General features: G+C 37.8%; 1 protein-coding gene across 2 annotated transcripts in view; it reads left to right on the top strand.

Moving 5' to 3' along the window:
• LOC309555493 (ATP-dependent translocase ABCB1-like) overlaps positions 1–14,890 on the top strand; it is a 148,070-nt gene that overhangs the window by 33,380 nt on the left and 99,800 nt on the right. For both annotated transcript variants that reach the window (XM_082257530.1, XM_082257529.1), the window contains 6 exons: positions 1,838–1,951; positions 4,188–4,298; positions 4,389–4,514; positions 5,255–5,458; positions 10,198–10,368; positions 12,304–12,465. In XM_082257530.1, the coding sequence (XP_082113656.1) occupies positions 1,838–1,951; positions 4,188–4,298; positions 4,389–4,514; positions 5,255–5,458; positions 10,198–10,368; positions 12,304–12,465 (888 nt within the window). The remainder of the gene's footprint in view (positions 1–1,837; positions 1,952–4,187; positions 4,299–4,388; positions 4,515–5,254; positions 5,459–10,197; positions 10,369–12,303; positions 12,466–14,890) is intronic.

Below are 14,890 nucleotides of genomic sequence, written 5' to 3'. Positions count from 1 at the left end.
GGGGGGGGGATGTTGGCTTTGCCGCCCTCCCCAAATTTTCATGCACTAGCCACCACTGGCTGATTGGCTTCGATGCAGAGCTGCACCAGATTTTGTACTCTCTCGTTTTTTTTTTTTTTTCCATGGTGTTTGATTGGGTATTCAAAGTGATTATTTTGTTTTTCTATAGTAAATTGAGCCCCAATTTTCAACTTAGGGTGTCCATAGATACATCACATACAAGATGGATGCATGGGAATTGTTAAAGAGGATTTCATTAAAAATAGGCCCGGAGAGTGCAGCTTAAAATAGACGGATGGTCACTCCACTAAATCACAAACACAAAAAATAACATACATAAAAAACATATAGTAAATGAAACACATTACCAGGGCCTTAGTCATATAAATATCATCATTGGGAATCATCCATGGCACATTGCCAAATGCAATAAACATTATTATTCCTACATGATTAGTAGTAAATAAATCTATTATTTATTATTCAAGCATGATTTATATTTGATACCAAAATGTCAAATAGTTCATAACGTGGTTCATTTAAAGAGGAGCCCCGCTAAGCACTATTTGTTTCAATAATAATCATAACATGACAATTTTAGAAAAACAAGTCTTTTTTTGTGATTAAAAGTTTGCAATGTTTGTGCTTGCTCAGAAATGTTAAACTTAGTTCCTTGTTATTGTCACTCATCTTCTTCAGCATATAATAAATTAAATTAAAAATAAAAAAAATAAATAAAAATAAGTTCCAGTGAAAGAGTGTGAGCCTTCCCTGCTCTGAATCTGTGTGACCGGCTTCTTAAACAGATTAATGTCTTATTAGAGAAGGATGGGACATAAGAACGCCCAGAGAAAATATTGACACTGGCCTTGAACTTGGTGTATATAAATGGGTGAGGAACACAATCATTCACCAAGGACATATACATTTATCTTACATTGGCCATGAGCACTTCAGTTTTCTGAACACATACATATAACGCATGGACAAGTATATATCTTTATATCTTTCAAAGAATGTCTCTGGTATGATGTATTATAATATATATATATATATATATATATATATATAAATATATATATATCAAGAGGAAACTGTAAGCAGGTTTAAAGACTGGCTTTTTAATTTTTTTTGGAAATGTCCAGTTCAGAGGATAACACATGTTTCTGACCTCTTAGTAAGTAGGGTGATATAGTACATCCTCCACAGACCACACACTGCCAACTGTGAATCCTGTTGTTGTCGCTGTTGTTATCTTTGCTTGGGGGAAAACAGTCTTTTCCAATGTGATATAATGTATTCATAAAATGAATGCAGATGAGTATCTTTGCTATGATCAGTAATAGTGAGATTCTGAAGAGCCATCAGAGCTTACCAAAGCAAAACTTTTTGAGTAAGGACATTTTGCTATGATATCACTTAAGATTTTTCAGTAGCCAATGATGATTATACTTACACCATGATCCAGGACAATATTATGCCTATAATGCAGCTTCAGATAGTCCTAGCCAATAGCTTTTGAAGAAGAATGTGTTTGGAGAGGCCAGAAAAGGTAATCTGCTATTGGCTTGTTGAGATAGTCCAGTGCTGGGACTGTTTGCAGAGCGAGACCCATGTCTCCCTCCTTTATAGCATAACCAGGATTGCCAATGTGAACTGAGCATTGTTCTTTATGGTGGAAGCTATTGCCAGAAAACATCTGCTGTCCAGCCATGGCCAACATAAGAATTAATAAACCTTTAACATGTAGATAAGTATGTTATGATACATTTACTGTACATTTTATGTCATCTGATATGACATATGTTTCATATAAGACTTTTTTTTCCCCCATAAGGTATTTTTCTCAGTGTTGGTCGGAACATTCACACTTGGACAAGTTTCACCAAATTTAGAAAGTATTAGTAGTGCACGTGGAGCAGCTTTTGAGATATACAAGATTATAAACAAGGTAACAAGGCAAATAAGAAAAAAAAGCAGAATTATGGTATGCATATTAATTACTTTAGATTTTCTTGGCACATTGAAGGAAAAAAACACTACATTTATTTATTGGCAACATATTCAGTAGTCATATACCATTTGGGAACTCCCAAAACATAAAAGGAAAACATAGAGGAATAAACCACCAAATAATGAGATGAGCTTGCTTTAAAAACGTCCAATCTGATGTATAATCTACTTGGCTGGTCTCCTTTATGTGAAGGATCCAGTCATGGCAGCTCAGTGACATCTGCATGTAAAAAGAGAATGAATGGGGAGTGCCTGGCATACTGGAATTCACCATACATATTGGTTCTTCCTTCCTTAATAAAGTAAATAAAAATACCTGTACCCTTGATGAAGAATATAAAGCTAATTTCACTAGGGAAGGTGTAATACAGAGTAATAATGTACTTAAATCACGGCCCGACACCCCCATCCAACCCATGATTGTGACAACAAGCAGTTCTTCTTGCTGATCTTGTTGTTATAGGGCACCCCTCTAGCAACCCTCATTATGTGTAATGCAGGATCACCTGTAACCACTGGATACCAAAGCACTGGAGAACCACTGGAGAAAGGTATTTCTTTGTAGTAGGTCACTCCCTAACAAAATAAGTATTATATTATTTTTTTAATTTATTCCCAAAGTCTTGCTGCAAGGTGTTTTCAAGGGAAAATGAGCCTAAAATCACCCTCTAGAAATATGAAAGGTCTTTTCAACTATCGTGGGCCAGTGTTTTGCTAAATACCCGACCACAGATGCTTTATTTCCCTTTTTTGTTTGACAGGCAAAAACACAGACAGTGAAAAAAAAAAAGTGGAACAAGTTAGAGACAGTTCAAAAATAACCATAAAATTCACAAAGAAAAAAAAACACACATACAAACAACAGTGAAATAAATTCAAATACCCTCACTCTCCAAAAAACACTGCTACTAATAAATATAGCATTTTACCTAAGCAGCTAAATGAGCGAAATTGAAAGTTTTGGTTTCAATTTTTCCAAAATCACTCCATCATCCCTAGTCAACAATGATTGCCTCCTTGTTTCTCTCATGACACAGGCATATTTTAAATTTGATAGGTTATTGTTTTTTTTTTTAAAAATTCAGATATAAGAAATAATTAATTCAGATTCTTGTTCAAACATTTTATTGAAAAGTGTAACGCAAAGTATAGGATATAAAGGAATAAAGAGATAAAGAGAGGGACATTACCAAAATGCAAAAAGAGAAATTAACAGTGGATAAAAAAGTAACCAAAAAAGATAATTGGGACACAGTCCGTACAGTTAACAGAATTTTGAGAATCAGCAATAGGGCAAATAGAGGTGCGAGAAAATAACTTGACACATAGATGATCAAGAATCTGAGGGTAAACAATAGCAGGTTGCAGGTAAGGGTCAGGTAGTAGTGGACCCGTGTGGGTGGGAGCCTGATATCAGGAATGTCAAGAGACGTTGAGGCGTGGGGCCCACTAAAATACAAATGATTGAGGGCGCACAATTCTCTGTATCACAGATCAGTGAGGCTAGGCAAAGGGGAATGCCCTAAGGGAGAGAGTGAACAGAAAGGGACCACGGAGAAGAGAGGGAGGAAGAGAAAGGGGAAGATAAGAAAGAGGAAAGGGTGTTGGAGTGTTTCCAGGGGGGAAGGGGGGGGGGGTAAAGGGAGGAGAGGCAAAACCTGTGCATATATGCAAGCAAAGCTTAGGGGGGGGGGGGGGTGGGTAGGATAGGGGACAAGTAACAAACTATTAAAATCAGGGGGGAGGAAGCGATCGACCCATGGCTGCCACAGGCGCTCATATTTTGTAATTTCGTCGAGGATTACAGCCTTGATTTTAGCATAAATCATTGCTCTAGTGATTCCATTTCTGGTTTCCACAGAATCTACAGTAAATGGGCAGATTTCTAGGCCATTGCAATAGTTTGCTTCGCAGCAATGGTAACCTGTAGAAGTAATTTGGATTGAAGCTGAGTGATCTCAGGGGGTTTATGATTTAAGTAGGGCAACTAAAGAGTCAGGAACTAGGATATGTCCTACTAGAGTGGAGTGAATACAAAACATTTCACACCAAAAAGATTAGGAAATGGGGCAAGTCCACCATTTGGATATATATAATTTTGTTTCATTAGAACACATGATCAGTAAAGTCAAGTACTGTAAAATTGTGTTTGTCTTTTTTTTTTTTTTTTCCAGCCTCGTCACATCGATAGTGACTCCCCAGAAGGCCACAAGCCAGACAAATTAACCGGACACATTGACTTTAAAAATATTCACTTTTCCTACCCTAGTCGCCCAGATGTACAAGTATGACCAAAGATATATTTATATTGTTTATCATATAAAAAGATTCAATATTATATTTCCAATCACTGCATATATAACATATTCTTATAGATCCTTACTGGTCTGAACCTTAAGATTCCAGCTGGAAAGACCATGGCTCTAGTTGGCATGAGTGGCTGTGGGAAAAGCACAACTATTCAGTTATTACAGAGATTCTATGATCCACAAGAGGGGGAGGTATGACATGCCTTATTATGGAATTTCAACTCTTTCTTTTATGTATTTTAGAGCATGTAAAATAAAAATAGATGGGATGGCCTTTAATACTTTTGGGATAACTTTACAGTTGCAAAGAACTGTACTTTGCTAAATTAAGCAGTGTCTAAACATGAGTAAATGGTTTAGGAAAATACTTAATCTATTACTGCACCAAACTCATTTTAATGGATGGATAACTGTACTTTTTAATGCAGTTACATGTAAATACACGGACCCTCAGCAAATCCCCACCCCAAGTCTTCAAATTACTGTACCTGACTGTATGTTGGGAGCCACATAGCTGTTACACCAAAATTCCTTGGCAAGGCTCTATATATGTGCAGAAAATCTCCATTCATAGCAAGGACCCTGACCCTCATCTGTTGAAAACCTTAGAAAATAATAAATTAATGGGGTTTTTTTTCTGAAAATAAAGCCAACATGTAAAAGATAGTTGTATTAAAAGTAAAGCAATCCTTTAAATGTTGCATGTAGAAACTGTAAAATGTGCTAGCACAGGAAAAGAGGAGTAGATTAATCATAACTTGGAGTATTGACCTCATGAACAGCTTGGGCTTCAATTACAAAGGGCTCCACAGGGACACAGGGGTAACGTTTAGGACCATTATAGGTACTTGCAGGCATTACTTATCTTATTAGCTTATCGTTTAACCTTGCACATATTGATTTTAAGTTTTTAAGAAATTTTCCTTATTCAGGTCATGGTGGATGGACAAGATATTCGTTCACTTAATGTTAAGTGGCTGAGAAATAACATTGGGGTGGTCAGTCAAGAACCAGTCTTGTTTGGAACAACCATTGGTGAAAACATTCGGTTTGGCAGAGATGGAGTAACTGACCAAGAAATTGAACAAGCAGCCAGAGAAGCCAATGCTTATGACTTTATTTCCAAACTGCCTGATGTAAGCAATTTTGATGTGCAAGCTGAACCTTGCTTAATGAGTTATTTTTCCAACTACATGCTTCCTTTATCTTCAGTTTCTCCAGTTCTGTTGAGAATATTTGCATACAAAGAGAATATATACAGGTCAGCTCCATTTGGGAAACTATTCAGCCAGAAAAGTCAATAAGAAAAGGAAAGCTCTTCAATAGAAATGAGCCAAATGTGTCGGGTTTAGTTTGAGGTATGCTGACTGAACAGTTCAAAAATGTTTGCAAATTGCAAATGTTCTCCGATTTCCATTGAAGTCTGTTGTGGTAAAATCTTGCAAATCAATTTTGTCCATTTTAAAGGTTAATAGTAAAAGGATTGTCAAAAAGGGCATTTGGAGCCCCTTTAAAAAGTGCAATATTAACAATGCACAATTCTTTCAGATGACATCTTTGTGAATTAGTATGATATACTAAAGCAAAAGTAACATTTACAAAGAAAAAAAATGGCATGTAAATTGCCAGTAACTGACAGCTCTTGCCCACTTTGTTCTGTCTGTCTGTAAACAAGTGGCTAGGGATTTCCTTTGCACATCTATATCAGACCCTTATCCAGGATAAGGGTTTACAATGAAGTGTAAGGGGGACCCTATGCAAAAAAAAAAGGTGTGGCACCCCCCCTTTAGGTTTGTTATGGATATTATGGCGATACCCCATGCGGAAAAAAAACCTATACAAAAAAAATTGTGGCCCTTTAAACATGCATGCATCTTGTCCCTCTGTTGATGAAGATAAGGGCCTTATCCCTACATAGAGACAACAAAAAAGAAAAAGGGCGCACCGACCTAGTGCATTACCACTAAAAATGTATTAAAAGTATTAAAAAGTATAAATTATACTCACAAAACAGGTGTGTATAACCACACAACATAACACACATACAGTCTCCAACGAAGCCAAGGAACCGCACTGTGCTAAATGGTATACAGTGTGCCGCATGAGGCTGCTGTGGCTGGGCTGACGCGTTTCAGGGGCGAACCCCCTTCCTCAGAGCCAAAAAATGTGACTGCTAACACATCTGGTCAGGTTTTTACATAGTTACATAGTTAGTCAGGTTGAAAAAAGACACAAGTCCATCTGGTTCAACCAAAAAAAAACAGTATTGAAAACCCAACCATACAATCCCGTATACACAATCCTATACCCACTTTGGGAAGTGGGTGTCTGATCGGGGCTCAGGTGGGTACATTATCCACCTTTTGCCATCTGACCCTCCCTCCCCCCCTACCCTCCCCCCTCCCTGGGTGGAACAGGAAGAGGTGTGGCCAGCCCCCATTTAATCCCTGGCCTCTCCAGAGGGTGGTTCAGCAGCAATTATTTTTTGGCTCTGAGGAAGGGGGTTCGCCCCTGAAACGCGTCAGCCCAGCCACAGCAGCCTCATGCGGCACACTGTATACCATTCAGCACAGTGCGGTTCCTTGGCTTCCTTGGAGACTATATGTGTGTTATGTTGATGTGTGGTTATACACACCTGTTTTGTGAGTATAATTTATACTTTTTAATACTTTTAATACATTTTTAGTGGTAATGCACTAGGTCGGTGCGCCCTTTTTCTTTGTCTCTTAGTTGGTTTTGGATACCCTTGATCCTGAAGGGGCAGCAAGACCACAAGCTATTACCACTCAAGCTTGAAGTATCTCTCTTCCCTCCGGCCTATGTTTATACTTGAGCGCAGGAGAATTAGTCTACTACTTGGCATGTGTCCCTTATCCCTACATCCCTGACCTGAATGCAGTGTTGTGGTACAGGGGCAGGGGGGATTTATTGGAATGTGGGAACCCTCTTTACAAAAGGAGGCCCTCAGATATCTGCTTCTCCCACGTGAATGAGAAAGGTGTACATAGCACCCCTTGGTACTCATTCACAAAAAAAAGTAAATAAACACTGTACTTTAAGTTGTTTTATAAAATAATAATAATTACCCACAAAGTTCAAAAAATAATGTCCCACAATGTACAAAACAAAGTTCCATGAAGTCCAAAAAATATTATCCCACGATGTCCAAAAAATAATGTACGAAGATGTCCAAAAAAAAACATCCCACATTTTCCATAAAAAAAAAAAAATGTCCCACAAATCAAAACTTAGATGATCCTTTGCCACTGATCCTCTTGCCATGAATGACAGCAAAGCTTCAACACCAGTGGACACTGGTGTTCTAGAAACCACTCATGCATCCTCTGCCCTATTCACTGCTGGCTTGGGAGTTCCCCAGTGGGTAGTTAAATGTAAAAATCACGCTGCTTTACTGAATAAGGTTAATCATTTATGTCTAATAAATGTTATTATATACTTTTTATGACTAAACCCTTAATTTTACACATGATGTAGTTCAAAGTGATCATTTTAATGCATAGTTTTTTGTCAAATATCAGATTATTAAAAAATATTGACTGTCTCTGAGAATTAAAAGTCATGATGTCTGTAATGCACACTTTAACACAGAGAAACCATGCGGTCTCTGGTTTTGTGAAACTGCTGGCTTCCTTCCTATTGTATTTATTTATTTATTTTAAATCTGTCATTCTAGCCTGAAGATCCTTTACTTAAATGATAAGTGCACCTGTGCTACATATTCAGTAAAAGAGCAAACAAGCCACACTGCCCTCCGTAGCAGAAAGTATTATGAAGTAATTCATCCTCAAAGATAAGAACAGAGACTCTGAAATTGAGTATAGTTGGTTTCTAACTTATTTTCAAAAGTTTTCAAAGGGGTGAACTGCAGCTCATAAGTTTCATATCTTGACATATAGACATCCAAACTCTATGGTCCAGAGGAGGAGATATGGCCAATAATATTGCCTTCGATGCCGCTGGTTGGACCCAGGGAAACTGGTCAGGCCCACTCTTATCTGTCATAGGCCCTTAATCCTGGACAACCACAATGGGGGACTGATAAGTATTTATACTTATGGATACTTTATGTGGATTTGGCTATGTTTAGGACACATGAGACTTTGAGTGTAGATCCTGAATCTTTATTTGCTATACTGCAAAGGAATTTTCTATGATGAATGATTTCTATATTATATTGCCTGTGTGGGGGAAGTTGATTGAGCTCAGCAGCAGGAGTATATGGTTGCTACCTTCCTATACAATGCGTAACATGAGATTTTGGCCCTCTCTTCTCCTCTGTACCATAGAGCATAGATGTCTGTATTTAAAAATATGAAACCTATAAGCTGCATTTCATTACAGTACTTTGAAAACTTGAGGTATGCACTTCCTTGTGGAATATTACTTTTGGGGCCACTCATGTTTGAGATGCGAGGGAGTCTGAATGGGGCATTATTGCAACTTTATTGGATGAGGACTACCTAGGTCCTTTGACACACATTCCTCCTCTGGCCCACATCTTCATGAGCCGCGATGGACTATCACAATATGTACTCTATACTATACATTTGCCTACAGTGAGTGATTACCTTGCTAATATGACATCCACATGTAAGTACATTAGACTCCTCATCATTTGCCCCCATTATATATACATACTGTGATCTACAGTATTTTGTATTTTTGATCATATGGTCATGTAATGTTGGGGATTTTTGAGGCACATGATGGGTGGAAGTTTTTAATATAGTTTGCCATATGATTTTATAATAATTTATGAATAAAGAGTTTTGTAACGGCATCTGCCAGGAATCAGTTTTTGGAAAAGCTTCAGTTAATATAACTTCTTTATTATAGAAAAATACATTAAGTGAAGGAGGTTGAGCCTAGGTCCAATTTTATTGGAGTTTTTGGTCTCAGGCTTTTTAGATGGTTCCTACTCCCCAGTACTGCATGGGATACTTTGATCTGGTAGGATACTTTCCTTTGAAGTTTTGAGTTTATTAGCATACATATAACTATTTCAACTATTTCAACAGTCAGTGCTACCAACAAAGCAAATATATGCAGGCCGCTTCAATATGGCAAATTTTAGTGAATGCACAAATTAAAAGAATTGTTGTAATATCAATATGACATAATCTAGCACATGTCATTCATTTTGAAAAGAGTAGTAAAGAAGAGTATGTAAACTCTAACAATAGACTTTTCTTATTCACCTGTTTCTTATTCGGCCATTGAAAGCGTTTTGTTATATCTGTCTAATAAATGCAAAAATACATATTGATCCTGCCAGAAATCTTCTCAGTGGATAAATTCCTGGGTTTTCTTGCTAACCCAATCAGTATGTCTTGTATCTCTGGAAATTACTGAGCCCCTTTCCTCTATGTTATGGGAAAATTGGGAGGGGAAGGTTTCTGTAGTCCTGTGCTAGGTTGACAACACTGCTTCTCTAAATAAATGGGCATGGTAAATGGACATTGGCACCCTAAAACAGAAAGATGTTAATGGCAGGATCACCAGCTGCAAAAAAAGGAAAAAAACAATCCTAAATGTAAATTAATGCAGTCATTACATATGGAGTGGTAAGCTCTAGTGCATATCCAATTATTCAATTTTTTTTTTTTTTTTTGGGGGGGGGGGGGTGTTAATGCACTTTAATGTATATAACAATGCCACATGCCTCTGTGCTGTCTGAATGTTCTCACACCCACCTAAGCACCTTTCAGCACCTTTCAGCTTCTTCAAACGTCACTATACTGTATATGACATGAAACCTGCACCTGCTAATCTGTCTGTTCATACCCCTTTCTGGGATCAGTGGGGAGCAGGAATTCCAGAAGGAAATCTAACTTTGTTCATGTTCTTTCTGCAGCAATTCAATACATTGGTGGGGGAGAGAGGAGCTCAGCTAAGCGGAGGGCAGAAGCAGAGAATAGCCATAGCACGTGCCCTTGTTCGAAATCCAAAAATTTTGCTACTTGATGAAGCAACATCAGCTCTGGATACACAGAGTGAGGCTGTTGTACAAGCTGCATTAGATAAGGTGACTTGATTGATACATGTAAAAAAAACTAAACCTTTGAAAACCAAACTGTAAAATATAAGTTTCTTGCCTAAGTGCTGTTTATTGTTTAGTTGAAAAGGCAAAACTATTGTTAAAGTGATACCTTTTAGTGCCTTACTATCTATAGGCAAAACGTGAGCTTTCCTAACACCAGATTCCTTCTCTGGGTGTACTGAGATGAAAGTTGAAATGACAGAGCACTAAATACATTGATTTTCACAGAAAAGACACAGTATACAGATAAAATGTAAATCATTGGTACTGCATTGTGAGTTGTAAGAATCAAAAAGCCTGGCTTTAGTGAGGCACGGCAAGCAGTTAGCTACATAAGAGGTTTAAAAGTAGAAATATGGTCCCCTATTAAAAAAATAAGCTGCAGCACCTAGTTGTAAATCCGTCTGTACTTAAAGTATTCTTTACATCCCCCTGAATAGTCTCACAAACACTTGTTCATTCTTCCAGTGAAGTAAACCTCACATGGCTTCCTGTGATAGTGTGTCAACAATGCTGCACTGCTCCTGAATTCAGAGCAGAGTTGCCACCCTGATGTAGGCAGTCTGGTTGCATTACAGCAAGTTTTACATTTGGTCCATGAACAAGGTATGGGGTTTTATTTTTCATCTCAATATATGACTACTTAAATCACCCCTATCATCCTTTCATAAAATAAAGGGTTGTAAAACAGCACAAGCAAATCTTTGAATATTTGCAGAGGTCTAGTCAGAGCTATAGTTCTTCAATGAGCAGTGAGGTCATATCCAGAGTTTGTCTTTGGGAAATAGACATATGAGTGCTGCCAGCATTGTTGCAGAGGTTGAGGTGGAGGGGTCAGCCTGTCAGTGCTGAGACCATACGTCGCACACTGCATTGAATTGGTCTGCATAGCTGTAGTCCCAGAAAGAAGCCTCTTCTGAAGATGATGCACAAGAAAGCCTGTAAGCAGTTTGCTGAAGACAAGAAAATTAAGGACGTGGATTACTGGAACCATGTCCTGTGGTCTGATGAGACCAAGATAAACTAATTTGTTTCATATGGTGTCAAGCGTATGTAGCAGCAACCAAGTGTGTCTTGCCTACAGTCAAGCATGGTGGTGGGAGTGTCATGGTCCGGGGCTGCATGAGTGCTGCCAGCACTGGGGAGCTACTGTTCATTGAGGGAACCATGAATGCCAACATGTACTGTGACATACTGAAGCAGAGTATGATCCCCTCCCTTCAGAGACTGGGCCACAGGGCAGTATTCCGACATGATAATGACCCCAAACATACCTCCAAGACGACCACTGCCTTTCTAAAGAAACTGAGGGTAAAGGTGATGGACTGGCCAAGCATGTCTCCAGACCTAAATCCTATTAAGTATCTGTGGGGCATCCTCAAACGGAAGGTGGAGGAGAGAAAGATCTCTAAAATCCCCCAGCTCTGTGATGTCATCATGGAGGAGTGGAAGAGGACTCCAGTGGCAACCTGTGAAGCTCTGGTGAACTCCATGCCCAAGAGGGTTAGGCAGTGCTGGAAAACAATGGTGGTCACACACAAAATATTGACACTTTGGTCCCATTTGGACATGGTCACTTAGGGGTGTACTCACTTTTGTTGCCAGCGGTTTAGACATCATTGGCTGTGTGTGGAGTTATTTTGAGGGGACAGCAAATTTACACTGTTATACAAGCTGCGCACTCACTACTTTACATTGTAACAAAGTGTAATTTCTTCAGTGTTGATATAATAAAATATTTACAAAAATGTGAGGGGTGTACCCACTTTTGTGAGATACTGTATTTTCAATAATATTTATCACTAAGAGGAATCACTTTGACAATATATTTTGCCTTTTTTACTTTTCTATTCATTCCTTCCCATACTTATTCTTTTTTTTTTTTTTGCTTTTGATCCATATTTTTGCTGTGTCTTTTAGGCTAGAGCAGGTCGTACAACAATAGTCATAGCTCATCGACTGTCTACTGTTCGAACTGCTGACATCATTGCTGGATTCCATGGTGGCATTGTGGTGGAGCAGGGGTCACATGATGATCTTATGCATAAAAAGGGAGTCTATCATTCACTTGTGATGCTTCAGGTAAATTATATCTCAAACACTATGTCAGAAAATTATACACGATATCTCAAGAGACCAATAGACGTTAACATATACATAAAATATTATTATAATGATTCAAATAATCTCTAATAATGACTAGTGTGAACAATATTGAAAGAGTTTTGAATGATACGGTCTTGTAAGCAGGCTTATATTTATTGTGATAGGGCAACCGATGAGTTAAAACTAATTTTATCAGGCAGTAAGTAGATGTTCATTTGTGAATTATCTACCAGATATTTAGATAATTGAATATACATCTACCGCAAACCTACCTCCACCAATAATTTGCTACATTGGGAGAGCCAACACCCTACATCTCTTAAAAAAGGCATTCCCACAGGGCAATTTATGAGAGCTAAAAGAAACTGCTCTACTGATGCAGCCTTTCAAAATGAAAATCTTCAAATGGTTGAGAAGTTTAGTAGACGAGGCTATTATCTCAGTGACTTAAGAAAGTCTTATGAAAAAGGTAAGCAGGCATGCGTATTTTAGGGACATACTCAAATCAATCTGGTGAAATTTTTAATATCATTAAAAAATATTGGGACATGCTACACAATGACAAGGATCTGTCTAAAATCCCTCTGAAAATCCCCACGATCGCAAACCGAAGAGGTAGAAATCTTAGAGACATGCTAGTGCATAGTCATTTAGCAACTGTCCAAAAAAAGTCATTCCCACATGGCTGCCATAAAAACCATTAGGTAGCCACAGATGTGGACACTGTAAGGCGTGTCCTTATATTCTCACTGTTAAAGAATTTGAGAATCTCAAAAATTGAGAAATTTATTAAAATACAATCCTTTTTCAAATGTAGTACAGAGGGAATAATTTGTTGGGAGGTGCCCATGCCGATTTTTGTATGTGGGAAAGACAATTCGTCAATTTAGACGCAGAGTATGAGAGCATGTCAATGACATTGCACAAAAAAGAGAGAGACCAATTGCGAGGCATGTCTGTGAAAAACATGGTGGTAAAGCTGAGTTATTAAAATTGTAAGTGCGATGGATTTTCCGTCTCAATTCTCAAGCGCCATCTGTCCTTAAAATATCTTTGGATTTGTATGGATCATAATGGTATCTAGGAAAGGAAAATAATCTACATTTACTTCTGATCCCTTTTTGCTCAAAAGAATTGTATATATTTACAGGACAATGATATATGGCATAGGAAAAATAAATAAGTGATTGCTTTTGTATTTCTTATTTTCATCCACAAAATGGTGATAAGATTCCCCTCAGCAATGAGCATGTGCATGGGTCATGTTATAAATAGAGGGACTACAAACAAGACACCATTTTCTTTTCATATTGTGACAGTCAGCTACTCTTGGTTGCACATTTTTTTTCACTTTTCTTTAATTGTTTTTACCTCCAACTAAGCTCTATTTGAAGAGTGAAACATGTTCGGTTTGGGTGATTTGATTTTGTGAGCACCTTCTGACTTTATTTTTATTTAGGTCCACATGATTTCATTTTTGTCCTGACATGTTCTTTTCCAATGTGGCATGTCAGGGGGTCAGGAGCACTTAAAGCGGAAGTTCCACTTTTGGGTGGATTAAGTGGCCTTTTGGTATGTAGAGAAGCGCACCCTCGTCTTGTTCTAGTTCATTTGTGAATTAGAAGCAAACTGCTTTTTAACATTTACAGCATTTAAATCTAGGAGTCAATGCAGAAAAAGCCCTTGACTGGTTTCAATAGAAAAGAATCTTACAGGTTTTATCCATGTTGGCTTAAAGGGACATTTTATTTGCCTTTCAATCTTTGTATTTGCCATTGCATTCGCCAATTCAATCTATGTATTCATTCCTCATCATTTGCTAAGGTTTAGGGGAATTCTTTTTGACGATCCCCTTTCAATGTGGACTCTTGTCTAAATTATTGTTTAATTTGGTTATTGAACCTTTAGCCAATTCTGTGATCCTGTTTTTTTCCAACTCTATGGACCACCTAGATTGCAACATGAGATAGATACAGTAGATGTGTTTGGTTCTTTTTCGGGAACAAAAATAAATTGTTCTAAGAATAAAATTGCATTTCTGAGTACATATAATCTCCACACAGATTCTGAATGGTTGAGATCAATAGCTCGGAAAAGAAAAGAGGATTCATTTATTTATTTAAGCAAAAAATTCTCTAGGAATGCGTAGAGTTATTTAATCTGAATTCTCCTCCAATTATCTCAAAAATCATTCAGGAATTAAACTCCTCAATAGTGTTTCCACTTTCTGTGATGGGTGGATGTCATCTTATTAAAGTGATTAGTCTTCCAAGACTTTTATATCCTCTTCAGACCCTCCCTGTAATCAGATAAAATAGAGCCTTTGTAAAGTTTTTATGACAAAATAAAAGACTAAAAATATTGATTGTAAATCTATCTTGGCCTACATATGCGATGGGTC

The sequence above is a fragment of the Pelophylax lessonae genome (assembly GCF_965119305.1).
Source record: "Pelophylax lessonae genome assembly, chromosome: 5".
NCBI lineage: Eukaryota > Metazoa > Chordata > Amphibia > Anura > Ranidae > Pelophylax > Pelophylax lessonae.
The sequence above is the reverse complement of the archived record's forward strand: the minus strand, read 5'-3'. Positions and strand labels throughout refer to the sequence as shown.